This window comes from Hydra viridissima, unplaced genomic scaffold (assembly GCF_058129835.1).
Source record: "Hydra viridissima isolate aposymbiotic clone 2 unplaced genomic scaffold, HvirCarnegie_v1 scaffold_7, whole genome shotgun sequence".
Taxonomy (NCBI): Eukaryota; Metazoa; Cnidaria; class Hydrozoa; order Anthoathecata; family Hydridae; genus Hydra; species Hydra viridissima.
In genome coordinates, this window is record NW_028324306.1 from 6,346,354 (window position 1) to 6,364,893 (window position 18,540).

General features: G+C 29.7%; 1 protein-coding gene and 1 pseudogene across 5 annotated transcripts; one reads left to right on the plus strand and one right to left on the minus strand.

Moving 5' to 3' along the window:
- Nucleotides 1-369: 369 nt before the first annotated feature.
- LOC149885869 (uncharacterized) lies at nucleotides 370-3,451 on the minus strand (annotated as a pseudogene).
- A 7,411-nt stretch (nucleotides 3,452-10,862) lies between these two features.
- Nucleotides 10,863-17,061, plus strand: LOC149885870 (NACHT, LRR and PYD domains-containing protein 14-like). 5 transcript variants are annotated; one of them, XM_090093974.1, is made up of 9 exons: nucleotides 10,863-10,971; nucleotides 11,079-11,153; nucleotides 11,952-12,027; nucleotides 12,415-12,673; nucleotides 12,803-14,137; nucleotides 15,538-15,561; nucleotides 16,163-16,434; nucleotides 16,523-16,611; nucleotides 16,787-17,061. In XM_090093974.1, exons 3-8 carry the CDS (start codon nucleotides 11,986-11,988, stop codon nucleotides 16,571-16,573), a joined length of 1,983 nt encoding a protein of 660 aa, XP_089950100.1. In that variant the 5' UTR covers nucleotides 10,863-10,971; nucleotides 11,079-11,153; nucleotides 11,952-11,985; the 3' UTR covers nucleotides 16,574-16,611; nucleotides 16,787-17,061. The 5 variants fall into 5 exon arrangements, with proteins under 5 accessions (XP_089950100.1, XP_089950098.1, XP_089950096.1 ...); XM_090093972.1 differs by having other exon boundaries at nucleotides 16,163-16,611; XM_090093970.1 differs by having other exon boundaries at nucleotides 16,163-17,061.
- The last annotated feature ends 1,479 nt before the right edge of the window (nucleotides 17,062-18,540 follow it).

Genomic DNA, 18,540 nt, shown 5'->3' on the forward strand with positions numbered 1-18,540 from the left:
TAGTACATACAGATTTAAGAATGACGTTGTTTTTTTTTTTCTTGGAGCTTGTGTTTCTTTTTTTCCTCTGAATCACAATTTTTTTTCTGTTTTTCTTCTTCGAGAGAGAAACCACTTTTGAAAGCACATCTTGAGCCTCCATAGATCCATGCACATTAGTGACCCATGTTGTTTTTGTTTGATTAACCTCCTTGGGTTTAACCCGGTTAACGGAAAGTAAACCAGGCATTTCTGCTAAATTGAGGCTTTTCTCATATGATAGTAAACCAGGCATTTCTGCTAAATTGAGGCTTTTCTCATATTGATGAAAGTAAACCAGGCTTTTCTGCTAAATTGAGGCTTTTCTCATATTGATTCCTCAATGAATGATTAGGAGATTTAATACATTGATTTCCAATATTCGGCTGAACCATACCTTCCTTTTGTTTGGGACGCTTTGGATTGTGATCTTGGAGTTGTTGCCTAGGGTCCGTCTTTTGAGGTTACATTTCTTGTTTTCTTAGGAGTAGAAGATTGTAGAGAAACATCATCAGTTTTTTCAATAAGGAGAGCTGCTTGTTCAAATTTATCCTGTTACATATCATCAACATTAAGACCATTCTTACTTACACCAACTCTCTTACCAGCTGCTACGATATTGGCAGCGGATGCCCAATTGTTCTACATTGTTCCTAGGATATTCATGAACCTTTCTCGATTTATTGTCTGAGAAGAGGAAAAGAGCTCATCTCATGTGTTATTATAATATCGATGGAGCTGTTGATTTGGTGCTTGGTCTAGTAGCTGTGTGACTCCAGTAGTATCAGGTGGAGATACAAATAAATTGATTTGCTTTTCACGCAAAAAATTAAGAACTTTAAAGTCAAACCGCGACGAATGACCATCTGATAGAAGCACAACTGGTCGCTCTATACCTTGTTCGGTGAGATATTAATCAAGTTTCTTATACGCAGCCAATAATGAACAGTTATCTTGCGAACCACTCTCTATTGTGGAGATGATCAAATTTTTGATGTTACTTCTTTTTCTATCAGCAGAAATCTCAAATCAAACTGCAATTTTCCCATACTATTATTTAATTTAAACACTAAAAATAAAGAATATACTTGATTAGAGATTATGAGCACAAAATGAACAGAAAGGTACCAGTTATAGCCATTTACCATTTTTTAGTTAAAGAAGATCAATATAAACATACTCTCCATTCCTGGCTATTCTAAGTAAGCTTGTGGAGGTATATTTTACCTAATATAATGTAGTATTTAAGGGGGAAATTGTGTAGTTTTTAAGGGAATTTACTATCTAAAATGTTATACCTTTTGTTCGACTTAGATAGCAAGCCTCCTTTTATATCATACTACGCTGATTTCTGATATAAGAAGAAAAAAATTTAGAACTTTCATAAATTTTTCATCCATGTAAATACAAATATGTTCCTTGTAGTTTTTAAGGGGAATCTCTGAAGAAATCGCTCTGCTAATTCTCACTAAATATAGCAAAACAAGGATAACGATTTCCAGGGAAGAAAAGCCCTAAAATAGGTATTTTCAAATCACAAAAAAAAAGTTCAAATAGTTGACCTGTAACGGGTGTACTCCATTTTGAAAATTTAGTTTCTAAGGGAATTCTACCTGTATATGATCATTTAAAGTCATAGTTTATGACGTTAAAGGATAAATCATATTCTTGCAATGTAGCATTTATGACTCATTATACAAGCATATGATTGACTAAGTACAGATGTGAGTCCTACATAAGTATCTGGAATTTTTTATCATAATTTCCAAGAAAGCTCAAAATAATAATGAGTTTTGGTGTGTGATGGTTGCGGAACTTAGTAATAAGTCAATAATAATAAGTCAACGCCACTGAATATCATATCTGAACAAACAGAAACAGCTTGGCGTGTTAAATACTATTTTTATAAGCAACCGCTATTTGGGCAATCGTTTTGTTCCAATCATCTTACCACAATTTATGTGTCTTTTTTTTAAATATAAATATTTAGCAAACTCAAGGCAAGTTTCTCTTTCTTCGCAGAGAAAAAAAGCATTTTGCTAGTCATCTAACTAACAAAGTAACACTGCACAGGCGTTGTTTTGTATCAACACTGCTTTTAACGTTTTCATTAAAAGTTACCAGGTTTTTTCTTGGATTCGTTTTTTATAAGTTTTCTATGACCTCTTTAAGAAGTAATTCTTGATTTTTCTAAGAGTTCCAGTAGATCATTGTTAGGTTATTAAATATCTTTGTCTATTCGACCAGTAGGTGTGGAATCCAAACGAACATTTTCTGCTACCCTGACTCATTTCTATAAAAGTTATATCTAGTTTGAGCAACGATTTTCTAAATATGTTTTTCGCGAAAGCATCTTACAGTTTTTTGATAAAGTTTTCTATTCATTTTTATCACATTTAATATACATATTAGAATTTACCCGTAAATTACAAGTAACTGACTTTTTTATAAATTACGCTGGGTGATAATTGAACGGCTAAGTAGAAAAAAGAAAAATACGAAAAATACTCTGAAATTTGCTATTTTGCAGCTAAATGGCAAATTCATTAAATAAGCGTGTAAAAGATAGTTTCTATAGAAACTAGATTTAATGTAGTTTTCATCCTTTTTCTACTCAGCCGTTCAATTTGAAAAAAGATTTCTATTGACTTTTACACTGATTTTAACTAAAATTGGTGCGCTGATTTTAAATTTGAAGTCAGTTTTTTTTCCTGCACATTAAGTTATTTCTCCACAGCTTACCTTCCAACTTGTAAATATTCCTAGTCAACATATACTGTTACGTGTTGTAGATAAAATTTTAAAGGAAATCGAAAAAAAAGTTGTTGGTCAACAGTAGGGATTGCGATTTCCCGGACTTTTTCCATTCCCGGGATAGCGGGAATTATTTACATTGTTCCCGGGATCCTGGGAAAATCTTTATTAGGGAAAATATAAATAGCTAATTGCACTTTTCTATTTTTCTATTTATTTTTTGTAACTGTTTACGATTTCAAAGTGACTTCTGAGAAAAACCAAAGCATAGAGATGGCTGTCTGTCAATCTAGTTCTATAGTTGGTAAAAAAAATCCAGTTGAACTAAACACCCTTTCAGCCTCTACACTGGAAGGACGAATTGTTAAAAGCGCATTATAAAGCAAATATAAGCTATGCAATCTTTTATTAGTAGCTTCAAACAGATTGAATTCTTGACGCATAGTTGATTTATTGCACTTGGCTTCAAAACATCTTTTTTTTTTTTTACACATTTTTCTAATCTGGCAGCCATAGATTCAGATAACTGATTTATATTAATAATACTATTGTTAGGTTTTCTATCGCTATCTTCTTCTTTTGCTATATTTTCAATTATAGAAAAAAGTTGACCAACTATTCCAATCGCTAAATTTATCATAACTGCTTTAGATGGTATGCTAAATAAGTCATCATCCATATCACTTTTTAAAGATTGTGGATTATCTAAAAATCTTAGTAAACCAACAAGATCTTTTTTTCTTCTTTGACATATTCTTTCAATTAAAGCATTTTTAAGATCTTTTGCTAGGTAGCAATCTTTAACATCAAGTTCTTTAACCATAAATTTTAATGTGTCGTCAGCTGTTAATAAAGTTGCTTCCCTTCTGCAAATCATTTCAGAACCTAAGATAATAGGTTTCAGACTTTTTGCTAAATTTTCAATTACTGTAAGTTCATCATCAGACAACATTAGGTTTTCTAAACTGAAATCCACCAGAGATTTAAAAACTGTTTTTTTAACTTTAATAAATCATTAAATCAAAACCCCGGGATCCCGGAAAAAATTTCCCGGGAAGAATCGCTAGTCAAAAGGGAGTATGGGTTATAGTTTGTCAAAAGATTTAGGTTTATGATAAATATTCAAGAGTATTTCACTTAGGGTAGCAAAAAATGGAAAGCAATGGTTGCAATAAGTTGCTTAAAAACATAGACAGCTTTGAACTATTTTTTTAGTAGTCTTGGAGTTTCCGCTGCCAAATAAGTTAACGTACATAGAGCATAGAGATTTTTAAAAAATTGCTGCTTTAGAAAATCAATAAAACTCCATATATGTCAAAGTTTTGAGCAGAGTTCTCTACGAACTATAGAAATCTATCGGCTGCAGATCCATCGAAGTTATATATAGTTGAGCAAGATGTTATCGACATTAAAAGGTGGAATCTTCGAATGACAAATAATTTTTAAATTTGATAAAAATTTATAATCTTAGTAATGAAACACTTAGCAACTTTCTTTTTCAACAATGGAATCGTTAAACTTGCATAAATTTTTATGACTATTCATTAAACTTGAAATTCTTTTACACCTTACATTCTGAGGCATAGGTTACTTGACCGAAAAGGCTCTCGAATCCATCAGGGTTCAATCAGTTTTTTAGTGAATTAGAAAAGTAGAAGAGCGCAATCCAAAAGGTCTATGTCTAGATCTATTAAAACGCTAAAAAACGCAGTTGTTGCAGCTATAAGCACCTTTAACGTAGCCTTCTATTTGCAGGAATGCAGTTTGCAAAAAGTACAGTATTTCACCCCTTATAAACAAACTTTTAATGTTATTTTTAAAATATCAACAATAATCTAACAATAATATTGGCTAGAAAATTTTTTTACAGTAGTAGTAAACCCTATTCAATCTATAATCACCCAGGGTATGGTTTTAGAAAATCTTTTAAATTTTATTTTTTGTTTTTGTTTTGTCATAAGCTGGATATTATCATCATATAGTGTTACGAACTTTTAAGCTTGTCCTGGGGTAAATAGGGGAATTTTATAAACTTTACATTATTATAAATCTTAAACAAACTTTTTAATGAAACTTGAAATCTATCGATAGATTTTGATCTTATTTATGTTAGAACAAAAAGTAGGTTTGCTCAAATTACCCGAATTTTTCGCAAGTCATTATCACTTGAAACTAGTACTGTGATGGCAGCGTTTTTAACAATTAAATAATTTAAAGTTTGTTCGCAAGTTGGTTGGTTTAACTATTTTTCTGTTTGTAGTATGTAACTGTAGTAAAGTTTAGGATTTAGGGAGGTATGGGTCTAGTGTTATGTGTAAAGGGTTAAGGTTGTGTTTGCCGTCCTCAGTATATTCTATTTTACAATATAACTCAATAAATGTTCTATTTGTATGTAATGGTTAGCTCTCTTTTGTTAATTATGTTTAAAAAATACAAATAATACTCTCTTACTATATTTGTAGTGTTTGATACTGTTTTCATCAATCATTCCTCTTTCTGTTCTTCTTTTTTATACGAATATCTCTTCTTTATTTAAAACGGTCAAAATCTTCGTTGTTTTTAACTTTTCTTTTTTTCGCTTTATCATTTACTTATATGGCAGGTTGAATAAGTCTCTGTGTGTACCTAGTTGTTATTTTACTTAATTCTTTTTGATTTTATCATTTATTTATATGAAGGGTTGCCGAGTCCCCTTCTGTGTACTTCTTTACTGATCGTTGTTTTTTTCTTAATTTTCCAACCTCACAATATCAACATATTAGAAATTTGAGTATGCCCAAAGCCTCCTAGATATCATATTCCTATGTATCGTGATTGCACATTCTAGTTGTAGAAAAGCTTTGTTTACATTAAGCACGTTTACTGCATAGCTGACTCACAAATTTTTCTATTCACTTAGTTGTTAACAGTTAGCAAGTTGAATACTCTCTAATTGGTCAAATAAACCCAAGCTGATCTCTGATTGGCAGTCATAATTGAGACAGTATGTTGAGAAGCATGTACAGCTTAAATAGGTCAGTAAAATCATTATTTTCAAGTTGTTCTTTTTTATTTCATTTTATGTTGTTTTTTTTTTGTTTTCAAAGCTTGTAACTATTCCTTCTAAATGTTTTATTTACATAGGAACATATTTTCTTTGTTTTATTTACATAGAAACATATTTTCTTTGTTTCAGATTATGTCTACCCCTGATACTTCTCATCGTAAATTTTAACCCTAATTCCTTTTGGAGTATTTGTGGTAATTGTACCATTCCATGCATATTCTGCACATGCCCGCCGAGAGAGGGGGGTGGACGGGGAAGATTCCCGGGGCCCCGTGTGTATACAAATAGTTTTTTAAAATAATTTTTAAAAGATTTAAATAGTTTTGACTTTTAAAAGATTTAATTAACTTTCATTTATAATTTTCAATGACCAGAGCAATCTTCTATAGGTCCTGGGTATATAATTGATCATAATGAGGGCCCTTTTAGAAAACTTCCCTAAGGCCCAAAATTTCTCTCGGTGGCTATGATTCTGCATATTGAAGCAAACATATTTTGCATATCGTAAAGTAAAACTTGGTGATTAAGACAAGCCATGAGCCCCTCCCGAATTATGAAAGTAGTGTGTTGAATGTTTACGGATATGGACCAAAGGAAAACGTTAAAAGTTGGTATTTTGTAAAAAAAATACCAACTTTTAAAGTTTTCCTTTAGTGCATATCCGTAAAAAAAGATCTTTGCACAGACTGTTACTTTTGTTTAATGCAAACATCAAAGTTTAACAGAAAAAATTAAAGCAAAACTAAAATATTTAAATCTACCTTCAGTTATTATACCAATGTCTCGTTTAGTTGAAATTAATAGTTTTTGAACAAATAACTCCTCTAGAAGCTCTTAATGATGTTGAAGAATAAATTGACAGCAACGGTGCAAATTTTGAAATTCATGAGCATACAGTTTGTAGGGGATTTAATCTGAATGAGTTAGATAATTTTTTTTACGCGGTTTGGGCCTTTTAAAAAAGCTTCAGAAATCATATCATCAAAAATCATATCATCAAAAACTGAATGAGAAAAACCTACTTGAGCAAAGAGTGAAGGTATTATACTTTTGAAAGAAAGAAAATAAACGAGAAATTAGATATTAAAAAGTGGTCATTCACAAAAAAATTACAAATTGATTGAAAAAAAATTGGTTGAATTAGGTTTATGCAAGTTACGTTGAAAAATTGGTTGAATTAGGTTTATGCAAGTTAGGTTGAAAAATTAGTTGAATTAGGTTTATGCAAGTTACGTTACATAAAATGAGCTGCGTCTCAGTTGAGATATGTTAACCCCGAATAAACTCACTTTTGCTTAAGTTTTTTTGGGGTTGCTAAACTTTTAAAAAGCACTTAAACTCGTTGGCTGAGCAAAATTAGAAACTTTTAAATCAAAACCCCGCATAAATTCAAAAAAAAACCCGATGATTAAAAATGTTGTAGGAAATGTCTGACGATAGTTGTAATTAAATTGTAATTGTAAATTCTCAATAAGAATTTACGATAAGAATTGAACACTAAAAACATTTTAAAGTTTTTCTGAATTCACCTTTTGGAGGTAAAAATAAGTTTTAAGGGATTTATAAAAGAAGGGGTAACTAGCATTAAGTCGCAAAGCAACTATATTCATGCAAAGCAATTATATTCATGTCACTTCAGGGGAACATACTCCCATACATAAAAAGATGTGAGTACTGGTTCCGGCTTTTTCAAAGTGTCGATTTTGACACCAGCGATAAAGAACGCGAAGTAAGCCAGTAAAGTTTGAAGATTCTGAGTTGGAGGCGTTATTGGATCAAAATTCATGCCAAATTCCAAAGGAACTTGTTAACCCTTGAAATTGTCTCAACAAGTAATTTTAAACCGTATCAAGGCAATCGGTATTGTGCAAAAAAAAAAAAAAAAAGAAACAAAAAAAAAAGAAATCTAGTTCCATATGAACTCGAGTCGTTCTTCACGTGCTAACAACTGCTTCAAATTGTGACGGAGGACGAAAAGTAGATTCACTAATATAATCAAAAAAAATTATGGGGCCTCGCCGTCCATCAACTTAAACGGCAAAACCGAATGTTCGTGGCAAAAAGCTAAAATATGGAAAAGTTCCAAAAGTTTCAAACAATCCAAAACTTTTCCAGTCATTATAGATATTGGAGTATAAACACCATTGTATTAGGAAAAACCTAAATGAAGACTCCACGGGAAGAAACGACAGGGTCACATTTTGAAAGTTTCGACTTTTTACACTTTCTAGCTTTACTAACCATAATAGCATATTTTGTATTTGAATTCAAATCAAATAAACGATTTGATGCATATTTAAAGTTTTTCTAGATTTTCCTAAAACTTCGAAACTTATAAAGGTTTAAAAGTTTGATAATGATTTATCTCAAAATGAAAAAATGTGACCCTGCCGTTTCTTCCCGTGGAGTCTTCAAATGTTGCCAAGTGCCATCACGATAAATAGTGGTATTCAAAATATTAGCTTCATTGGCAGTACCGTGGTGTGACCTAACAAAGTCCTATGCTTTAAGAAAGTCCTAATTTAAGAAATGACAAATTTCGTATATATGAAATAAACATTTGGGGAAAATAACTTATTTTAACAAGATATCTAGTTTGTTAAAATAACTAAATTTTTTTCTCTATATGTTTGTTTTATGTATACAAAATTTTTCATTTTTTAAATTAGGACTTTCTTAAAGCATAGGACTTTGTTAGGTTACACCACGGTGTGTTGGTTTTTTTTTTTATAATTTCAACGGCAGCGTCAGGCTTGGTTTCTACTGTATTGGCTTTAACTTCAGTAGCAATTTTTCGAACATTTTTAGTATTACTTTTTTAAGCTATTGGTAGTGGAAGGTCTATAAGATAAGAGATTTTTGTAGGCCGGTTTGGAATGCATTCCATAAGTAAACTTTTGGTTTTTATCATAAGCTCCACTTCGTTCAGAACCACATTTCTTGGATTTCTAAGGCTAAAAGCAATCATTGAAATTTTAGTTGTTTTTTACCTTACAGAAGTTTTGAATAATGGGAAATAGAAACAAATGATGAACTTATTCTGACTCTTTTCCAGTTTAAAAACTATGTTTAAGAGAGCATTCTCGGAAGTAAAAATTTTAACCGTTTCTATGAAGGTTTTTAGGAACGCATAAAATGTGTAGTTTTAATAAAATTTGGTTTTCTAATGATATATGATAAATTTTTAAAAAATTTTTTTCGTTTGTGATTCTTTAATAATTTTGAATAAAAAAAAAAAAAAGCAATATTTTTTTGTTGAAAAATTTGATATTTCTGAGGGGTATTCTTATTTAGTTTGCCGAGCCAGCCCGTTTGCCGAGATCTCGACGTCGTCCTTATTTCAACTTAATTTTATTTTGCGTTTATATGAATAAACGAACTAGCCCGGATCGCTATTCGGGCCAGCTCGTTTATTCATGTAAACGCAAAATAAAATTAAGTTAAAATATTGATGACGTCGAGATCTCGGCAAACTGGCTGGCTCGTTTGCCGAGCCAGCCCGCTTTCCATATAAACAGGTCCTTAAAGCAGGTTACGAATCTAATAGCGAAAAAGTTATGTAAATCGGTTGCACCGTTCAAGAGATCTGGTAGATTTAGTAACAATTGTACAACTATCCCCGCAATACCCTGCTGTTTTAAGTAAAAATAACTGCAACTTGAATGTCAATAACGTAGTATTAAAACCGTAAATAACGATATTCATTAAGAAATTAATTGCACCAATATGGAAACCTTTTGAATGCTTCAAATGAAAGAATTTCAAAATGTGAATCTTTTGTGAGGATTCTATATTTTTAGACAACTCAACTGGAAAGTTAAAAATCTAGTTTCTTTTACTCATGAGTTTTAAGTACTTTTGTATTACTTCGATTAATCTTGTTGCTATTAAAGAGTAAAAATCTCTTATTAAAAAGTAAATATTAACGAGTTTTTTAATGGGATTTTGACCAGAGACTGGAATTACCGAAAAACGGTTCCTTCGGTAAATTTCGGTTCCTAATTTGATAAGGAACCGATAACTTCGGTTCTTTTCGATTCCTTATTTTAGGCAAGATTCGAAATTTCGGTAAATTTCGATTCCTTATTTTAAGAAAGAATCGAAATTACGGTAAATTTCGATTCCGATTCTGATAAAGAACCGATAACTTCGGTTCTTTTCGATTCCTAGCGGGAATTTTGGAATTGCTAAGAACCGCTAAGAACCGAAATTGGAATTTTGGTTCCAATTTCGGTTCTTAGCGGGAAATATCGCAAAAAATCAAAAATGCTACAAAGAATCGAAATTGTTACTAAGAATTGAAAAACTTGAATTTTTTTAATTTTTATTTTCAAAAATACAGTTGAAATACAGTTGAAAAATACAGTTATTCTAAATCACTATCAGTGAGATCAGTGACACTGTCCTTGCTGCCCTTGCGACTACTACTAGCACTGCTATAAGCTACGTTAGTAGAACTATCACTAGGTTCAGTATTAAATAAATCTTTAGATGCATCATATATAGGGTTTTTTTTCATTGGTGATTTTTTCATTGGTGATTCAAGTACAAGTTTCCTTTTTTTAGCTCTTTGTAGTAGACTTTGAGACTGTGATTCATTTCAGAGACTGGAATTACCGAAAAACGGTTCCTTCGGTAAATTTCGGTTCCTAATTTGATAAGGAACCGATAACTTCGGTTCTTTTCGATTCCTTATTTTAGGCAAGATTCGAAATTTCAGTAAATTTCGATTCCGATTCTGATAAAGAACCGAAACCTTCGATTCCTTTCGATTCCCCGAAAAATACCGAAGAACCGAAGAACCGAAAAACCGTTTTTCGGGAACTTCAGACCTTAATTTTGACCACTACTAGCCTCGGTGATTTGACAGAGTATTGCTCAATATTTCGCGGAAAAAGTTTATCCGAAAAAAATTAATATCGCTATAATATCAAATGATCAGAACTATTGTCTGCTGTAATTTGTTCTTTAAACAGCATCATGATCTCTTTTATTTAATTGAATAAATCATCTATGGAACTACTTTTCGTAATTGTATTTTAGTTGAATATCTTAAGTTTTGTATTTGTAATTATTTAGGTCCAAAACTTAATTAAAGGATTGCCAGTAGCATAATATCTGTCAAATATGTTTTGGTTTTCTTAATATTGATGGTAGGTGTAGTAATAGTTTTAGAGTTTTTGAGTAATTCATCAGTTAAAGGATATATATATATATATATATATCAATGTTAAAATGTTACTATGCTTGTTTATTTGAGATTGAAAATGTTCCATGGCTAACTAACTGTTTTAAAGAAATCTTACTCTTCCACTATTTAAAAGAAAGTGGTCAGGTATTTATTTGTAGTTTGTTAATAACAGCTAGTTTTTAACGTGTTAAGTAACTTGAAATTTCAAAGATATTACAAATCATATTGCTAAAGCTATTTCCATGGCCAATTACACTATTTAACAACCTACTCTTATATTATATGTTCATACTCAAAGCAATTTTAGATACATATCAATTATAATTTTTGATTTTTATTCACAAATGCATAGCATGTATATAAACAATTAATACTTAAAAATTAGGCACATAAATACCAATATTCTGTTTATGTTTCAAAATGTTAATAGCTATTAACCCCTTAAAAGTATGTTTATATTTTCTCAGTTACTAAACCTAAATTGATAAACTAATATTTAATACTTTTCTTTCCGAAAATACTAAAATTTTTTAAGTAAGTTTAGTTAAATAAAGTTCTCTGACATAAATGTAATTTGCTAAAATATATAATCAGATTTGTTTTAATAAAATTGAAATTTTACAACTTTTAAAATTTAATTGAAGTTGTATAAAAAAAATGATGATACTACAGCAAGCAAAAGAAATAATTTGTGTTTTCTTGCCTAAATGCCATAAAATAATGAATTAAAAGGCATCAGTTCTTAGGTTGGTAGCCTTTTGGATAAGGAAAGACCTGACATAGTATACAATTTACTAGGCCTTACTTTATCCAAAAGGGTGTAAATCAGTATTTTTTTCCTGTTTTTATTAATTTGGGTAAAAAACTGTTTTTTGGTTTGGTTTTATTCCTTTTATATTTGGTTTGGTTTTATTCCTTTTTATATGGTTTTCTTCCTTTAAGTTGTCAACCTAAATGGTCCCAAAAATGTTTGACTATGTTAAGATCTGGACTTTGTGATGTCTATTCCAATTCACAGGTATTCTTTAATTAGAATGATCTTTGAGGTTTAATATGTTTTGGGTCATCTTACGTATAAATCCAATCTAAGTTGAATTTTTTGCATGGCATGTGTATTACTTTGTCAATGATTTCTTTGTACATCTTGGCTGAGGACACAATTATACACATTCTACATTGATTAAGAGGTTATCTCATCTTTTTTGCAGTTGCTACAAATGCAAACTAGAAGTACTTCATTCTCATATTAATCTACTATAAAAAATATTTAACAGTTGCCCTTTTGTGAAATTTACATGAAATTTCAGCTTCTTTATTTCAAAAATGTTTCAGCAAATTTTTATGTATACTATTACTAGATAAATTTAACATCTGACTGTTTAAGTATCATATTCTTATACTTAAGGCAATGGATAGCAAAATCAAAAAGTTGCTAGTTGATTGCGCATCATCAGATTGGAAGTGTTTTTCTCGTGAAACTTGCCTAAAGGACATTGATACTGTTGTTGAATATATTGATAATGAATACACAGATGATCAATCTAAAATGGAGGCAATTCTCATAAAGCTTTATGAAAGAGAACCTTCTAATTACATTTCCTTTGTTAAAAAGTCTCTAAAAGCTATGTTTAGAGAAGATATACTGAGAGATATTGAATTGAATGGTAGGTTTAGAATGCATTCAGTTAAGGTTTTTTTTTGTTTTTGTTTATTACTGTTTTATTATTTTAAATGTTTAAAAATTTTTTTTTCTTTTTAAATTTATTTAACTTATTTTTTATTTGATCTTTAAGATATGTCAGTGAAGTTGAAAAAACACTATTTATCATCCTATAAAAATAGGGAATCTATTGTACACAATCAGCCATTTCCTGGAAATATTGATCATGTTGATAACTTTGTGGATTTGAATATAGTTGATGCTGATGAAGTGGTAAAAGATGTAATGAATGTAGATGAAATGGAATACTACATAAAAAAGCATTACAAATCACTTAAGTGTGATGATATATTTTCTGAGGAAGATTGCTTGTTTTTAATTTCTGGTGTTGCCGGTATTGGCAAAACATGCTTCATTAAAAAATGCCTCCTTGATTGGGCCAATGGTTTGTTATGGAAAAATCATGAGTTAGTTTTTTATCTTGAATGCAGAGACCTTAATCAATATAAAGGCCCTCCTACAAAAAATGACCTGATAAAGTTTGTTTACAAAGACATCTTCAATGATGGGGAAATCCCTTCACATGGATCAGTGTTATTTGTTGTAGATGGTTTGGACGAGTTTGTGTTTTTAGATGAGTTGTTTCAGCAAAATCCCAAAAATCCAGTTTTACATCCAATAGTAAATACACTTTTAGATGTGTTAAATCCCCAACATTCTAAATGTGTCCTTGCTGGAAGAGTTGAATCAATATTAAGTTACAAAAGAGTTATGAAATGTCAACAGTGTATGATATCAATTCAAATCATGGGTTTTAATGACCATGGGGTTCAAAGCTATATCAATAAATTTTTGGATACATCTGAAAAGAATCGTATGCAAGAAATCCTTAAAGTTTCTCAGGTTATGAAGGCTATGTCATCGGTACCTTTTATTTTAGCAACTTTGTGTGCTATTATGTCATCACCCACTGTAAATTGTACTTTCAAGACAATGACTGAATTATACATTAATTCATTTTTATACTTTGTACAGAATCATGCATTAAAGTATCATAAAGGTATAGCAATGTACAAATTGCTTGAATTAACAGAAGTTCAAGAATATATTTTAAAGGTATGTGAACTTGCAAACAGTTTCTTGATCAAAGGAAAAGTGAGTTTTACTGAAAAGAATTTAATAGGAGGTATGCAGTCAAATAGTCTTGAACTACCATGTTTTATAGAAACTTTTGAAACTCATTCAGGAAAAAAATATAAGTTTTCTCATATATCCATGATAGAATTCTGCAGTGCTGTGTATATTTTTTTATTTGGAAATTTTGAGGAAGTTTGGGGAAATGAAAGGCTGCGCAGCTGTTTACCTATGGTATTTGGATTATGCAGTGCTAACAGAGACTTTATCAGTTCCTTGACAATGCATAAAAATCTATCCATTGATTTTGATGGTTGGTTGTTGAAGATTGCTGGTAAGTGTTTCAAAAATAACATCAATAAACATTTAAGATCTTGTTGTTTCTGAATAGTATTCTGCTCAAAATCACCTAAAGTTATCAGGCATTCAGATTTTCTAGAATTTTGGTTAATTAACTTATTCTATTAAATGTAATGTGAATACAAAATATTACATTGAAATGCCAACTTATTCAAGATGGAGTAAGACTTCGCCTGATTTCTGTAAAAGACTCAGTGTTTATGTTTTTTTTTTTTTTTTTTTTCTTAAACTACATAAGTTATGGAGCTATACATCTAGAAAAAGTTTTTAACAGCAGATTCTGGAAATCTCTAGAAAGGACTATATAAAAAACCTATATAAAATTTCTACAAAAGACTTTGAATGATTTTGTACATGATGTGATGTACTAAAATTATCAGAAACTTAAAAATTTAAAGGTCATTAACATTATCATGAATAATTGTGCTTGATAAAAACAACAAGAGTTTTTTTTAATTTGTTGAGGTTTAATGAAAGTTTTGGCATTAACGCCAAGTAAGATTTTTTGCTATATTAAGCCACCTCTTGATGGCAACTCTTGATTGACAGCAAAATCAAGCATTTTTTTAACATTACTCTTGGTGTTACTAACATGTTGCTAGGAGCAAGGATGTTTTATTTGAGTTTATATTTCTTTTTTGGCTTAAATAAACTCAAACAGGGCATCCTCCAAAAGCATTTTCCATCCTAAAAGGATATTTTATTGACAACAAAAACTAAATTTTAGATTATTCAGAATTTTTACATTTTAGTCTGTAAAGCTCCAACACTCTGAGAAATGGTTTTTTTTTTTGTTTTTTGAATAAGTTTCCTTTTTAGATTTTTTATCTAAGACATTCAGAATCTGCTGTAAAATCTGTTCTTAATATTTTTTTATTTTTGTGATTATTTTTTTGTTATGTATCTTGTTAATTGTAGTTAATAATCACAAAAATTCAGGTCAAAGTTCAAACCTCATTTTCTTTTCCACTGATTGACTTTTATTTGAAATTTTGTATTTATAATAAAGTAAAACTTTGTTATAATAGAAAAAGTCGATCATAGGCTTTTAGAAGGGTAAAAATGTTTTTTTTTTATTACAATTGTCTTTTTGTGCAGTTGCTTTTTTCAATAGTTTTTAAAATATGTCTGCATTTTTTTTTTTTTTTTTTTTTTTATTTGAATTTAAATAAAAAACAAACTTTTATTCAAATTAAGAAAATAAAACAACTAGTTAAAAAATTTTTTTTGTTTTATCTTTTGAAATAAAAATGAAATTTTTTTTAGTTCTATATTGAGTTAAATTATCCCTGTCTCTTGACTTTGTGACTGTATAAATATACAGATAAAATATTTTATAAGAAAATTTCTTACAAGATAGTTTCTTTTCTTTAGATTTGCTCCAGAACGTATCTAAAGGTACATATTTTTATTCTAAATAACACTCACAACACTCATAACGCAATAACATGCATAACACTCTGCACTCCTTTTCTTTCTTTGAAACTTGTGGCGGGCAGCAATCAACTTTTTATTTAGAAAAAGAAAAAAATCTTTTTTTATAGTATGTGTCTTGTTTATATAGCATTGTGAGTATGAGTTTAAATATCATGCTTCAATTTTGTCATCCCTTTGTCTTAATGCTATTTTAAGTAAATTTTGTGTGTTATCTTTCTTTGACACACAAAATTCATGTGATTCATGCAATTGGCATTAAGCACACTTGAATAAATGAAGTAATTTTATCGTCGAATAAACATGCACAATATAAAATGCTATTAAATCAAAAATTTTGATCACACATAAATATTATTTCAGTTATCTCAAAATATACCATTGTTGTATATCAGATTTTAATAATGATTGTTACCCATTTTCAACTTATCATAATTGACAATTTAAGTGTACAATTTTAAACTGTATATTCTGTTGATGTTTTGAACATTAATTGTCTAACGAGAACTTGTTATTAAATTCTAAATTATTATTTTAGAGATTTTTTCCTTTGTTTAATTTTCAGATGGTGAAAGCGATGGTATCCCTTTTTTTATTGAATGCTTCTTTGAGGCGAAGGCTTGCATTACGGAAGATGTTAAAAAGTTGGTCAGAAGCCTAAAATGGACCCTTGAAATTTCAAACAAAGTAAATCCGTGGCAAATTTTGCAACTGAAATATTTTTATAAACACTTTATCCAGGCTGGATGCAAATTGCAGCGTGTAGCTATTTGTAAAAGTAATTTAACAGATGACGAAAAAAGCTTATTGACTTTGTGTTTATCAAGCGTTTTTGAAGTCAGTTTTTATTGTTTAGTGGATTTACATACTCAAAAAAAAAAGATTGATAAGGTTTCAATAAACGTTAAATCAATTTCAATTTCAGAGAATGAGTTTCAAAAATTTGCTCCTTGGATTAGTGTTGCGAAAAAATTAGTTCTTGAGCTTAATCGTAATGCAACGTTCTTTCCAAAGGTATGTGGATGGATTCTTAAAAGTACTAACATTGTTTCTTTAAAAGTCTGTCACGGTCGAATCTGCATTAATAGCTTAAAAGAGTTACAAAGATTACATTTTCATAATAATAAATCGCTTTATAAAAAGAAATCACCGATAGAAATATATTTACTTTTTTTGTTTGAAATATTAGTTATACCGAAAATATGGTGCCCCTACTGGCAAACGAAACATCCGCAAGTTCCCCTCGGATTAAATACTCACATACCCCGTGGAGGTCTTGCCTTTGTTTTTATTCAAGGAATGATAAGACCGCAGTTTATTTTTTTACTGCTTACTTTATATTTCCTTTATTGCAATATTTTCGAAATTTAGACGCAATCAAATATTTTTTTATTTATTAGGTAAAGTATTGTTATTTAATTTTAAGGTGTTTTTTAAATGTAAATAAATGGAAATTATTTCGCATACTTTTTTTAATGTATAAAATATAGCAGTTGCTAATGCTTTTTACTCTTGGAATATCTTTATAATATTCTTTTAAATTATAATTTTTTGATTTTTGGAAACAATTTCATAACTTCAATTATATCATATACTTCAATTTTAGAATTACAACATCTGTCATCAAATGATTAGAGTTGAAATTTTTTTATTCAAGTGCTGTAAACTTCTTGCAAGTTACTTTTAATGTAAATAAATATAGAAAAAGAATATTTTGTGAGCATCTAATGTTGATAATAACGGTAAAAAAAAAACAACATAAAAATAACAACTAAATAGTGTCTTATTTTGTTTGGTTCGGCACTTATCAAAAGTTAACTTTCGCCAAGTTTATTAACTTGTGTCAAACTTATCAAAAGTTATCATTTGAAAGATCTTAAACAACATACAAAAAATAAGATGGTTTACCATCAAATTGCTAAATTATTTGTTGATGCAACAGATGTTCGATGCACCTATAAATAATTATTTACGAAAACTATTCGTATGCATGACACGATGTTTGTTTACAGAATTATCCAATATATAATTCGATTTTGTAAGAAACTCTTTTTTAACAAAGTTTACTAATTTAAAGAAGGTTTAAAAAGGCAAGTCATTGGTGACTGAATTGGGAGTTTAATGAAACGATTGGTTACCCTTGAAAATTTAAAGCAGCCAGTCTTATATCCAAAGTAATGCTTATTTTGTGTTTAAAAAGATCAAATGTATTGCTTTATATCTAGGAAAAGTTGATCTCAAAGAACCACACTTGTAACGTATTGACAGATATCATGAAGAAATTATCATCTCAGGGACATGGAATTTCCACCACTTATTATTTTGGAAATAACCAAAATCGCACCAAATAAGAGCAGTGTAAGAAAAAAAACACAAAAAAAATTTCAATCTTATCTAAAAAAAACTTTTTGAATAATTTTTGATTCCTAAGGATGTTGCTTTGCATAGGAACTGTTCAATTTATCGCTATACTTCATTTCAATGAATAAAAAGAATTTCAATTAAAATATACATATACCCCTCCGTAGATTCTTTTAATCCAGTTGAAATGTTTTTTCACTAAAGATGTGCGTTAACATTTAAATATTTTTCTTGGCATTTTTAGCTAGAACTTAAAATCTCTTTTCTGGCCATTTTAAACATGTTTTTAACATAAGGAGCAAGGATGCTTTATATTAGTTTAAATTTGAAGATATTTCGGTCAAGATAACATTCAAAATGTTTTCTACTTGGAAAGTTACTGAATTTGATTTTTAAAACTAAACTTTAAAACGTTTAGAACTTAGTCATCTTTTGTTTGTAAATATGTAGCGTCATATCTAAAAAACATTTTTCCCCACAAATATATTTACACTTCCTGCAATCTTGCTCTTTCTCAGTTTGCCCAGTCTTGTCTCCGAATCTATTTTATTTTTGACAGAGTAATTATGCAATTTAACTTAA

What these genes read in the sequence shown, in the direction of transcription:
- LOC149885870 (XM_090093970.1), top strand. Translation starts at nt 11,986, where the DNA reads ATGTTAAGATCTGGACTTTGTGATGTCTATTCCAATTCACAG. An exon ending in ATGTCTATTCCAATTCACAG is followed by an intron (nt 12,028 to 12,414) that starts GTATTCTTTAAT and finishes CTTATACTTAAG; the next exon opens with GCAATGGATAGCAAAATCAA. An exon ending in GAGAGATATTGAATTGAATG is followed by an intron (nt 12,674 to 12,802) that starts GTAGGTTTAGAA and finishes TTGATCTTTAAG; the next exon opens with ATATGTCAGTGAAGTTGAAA.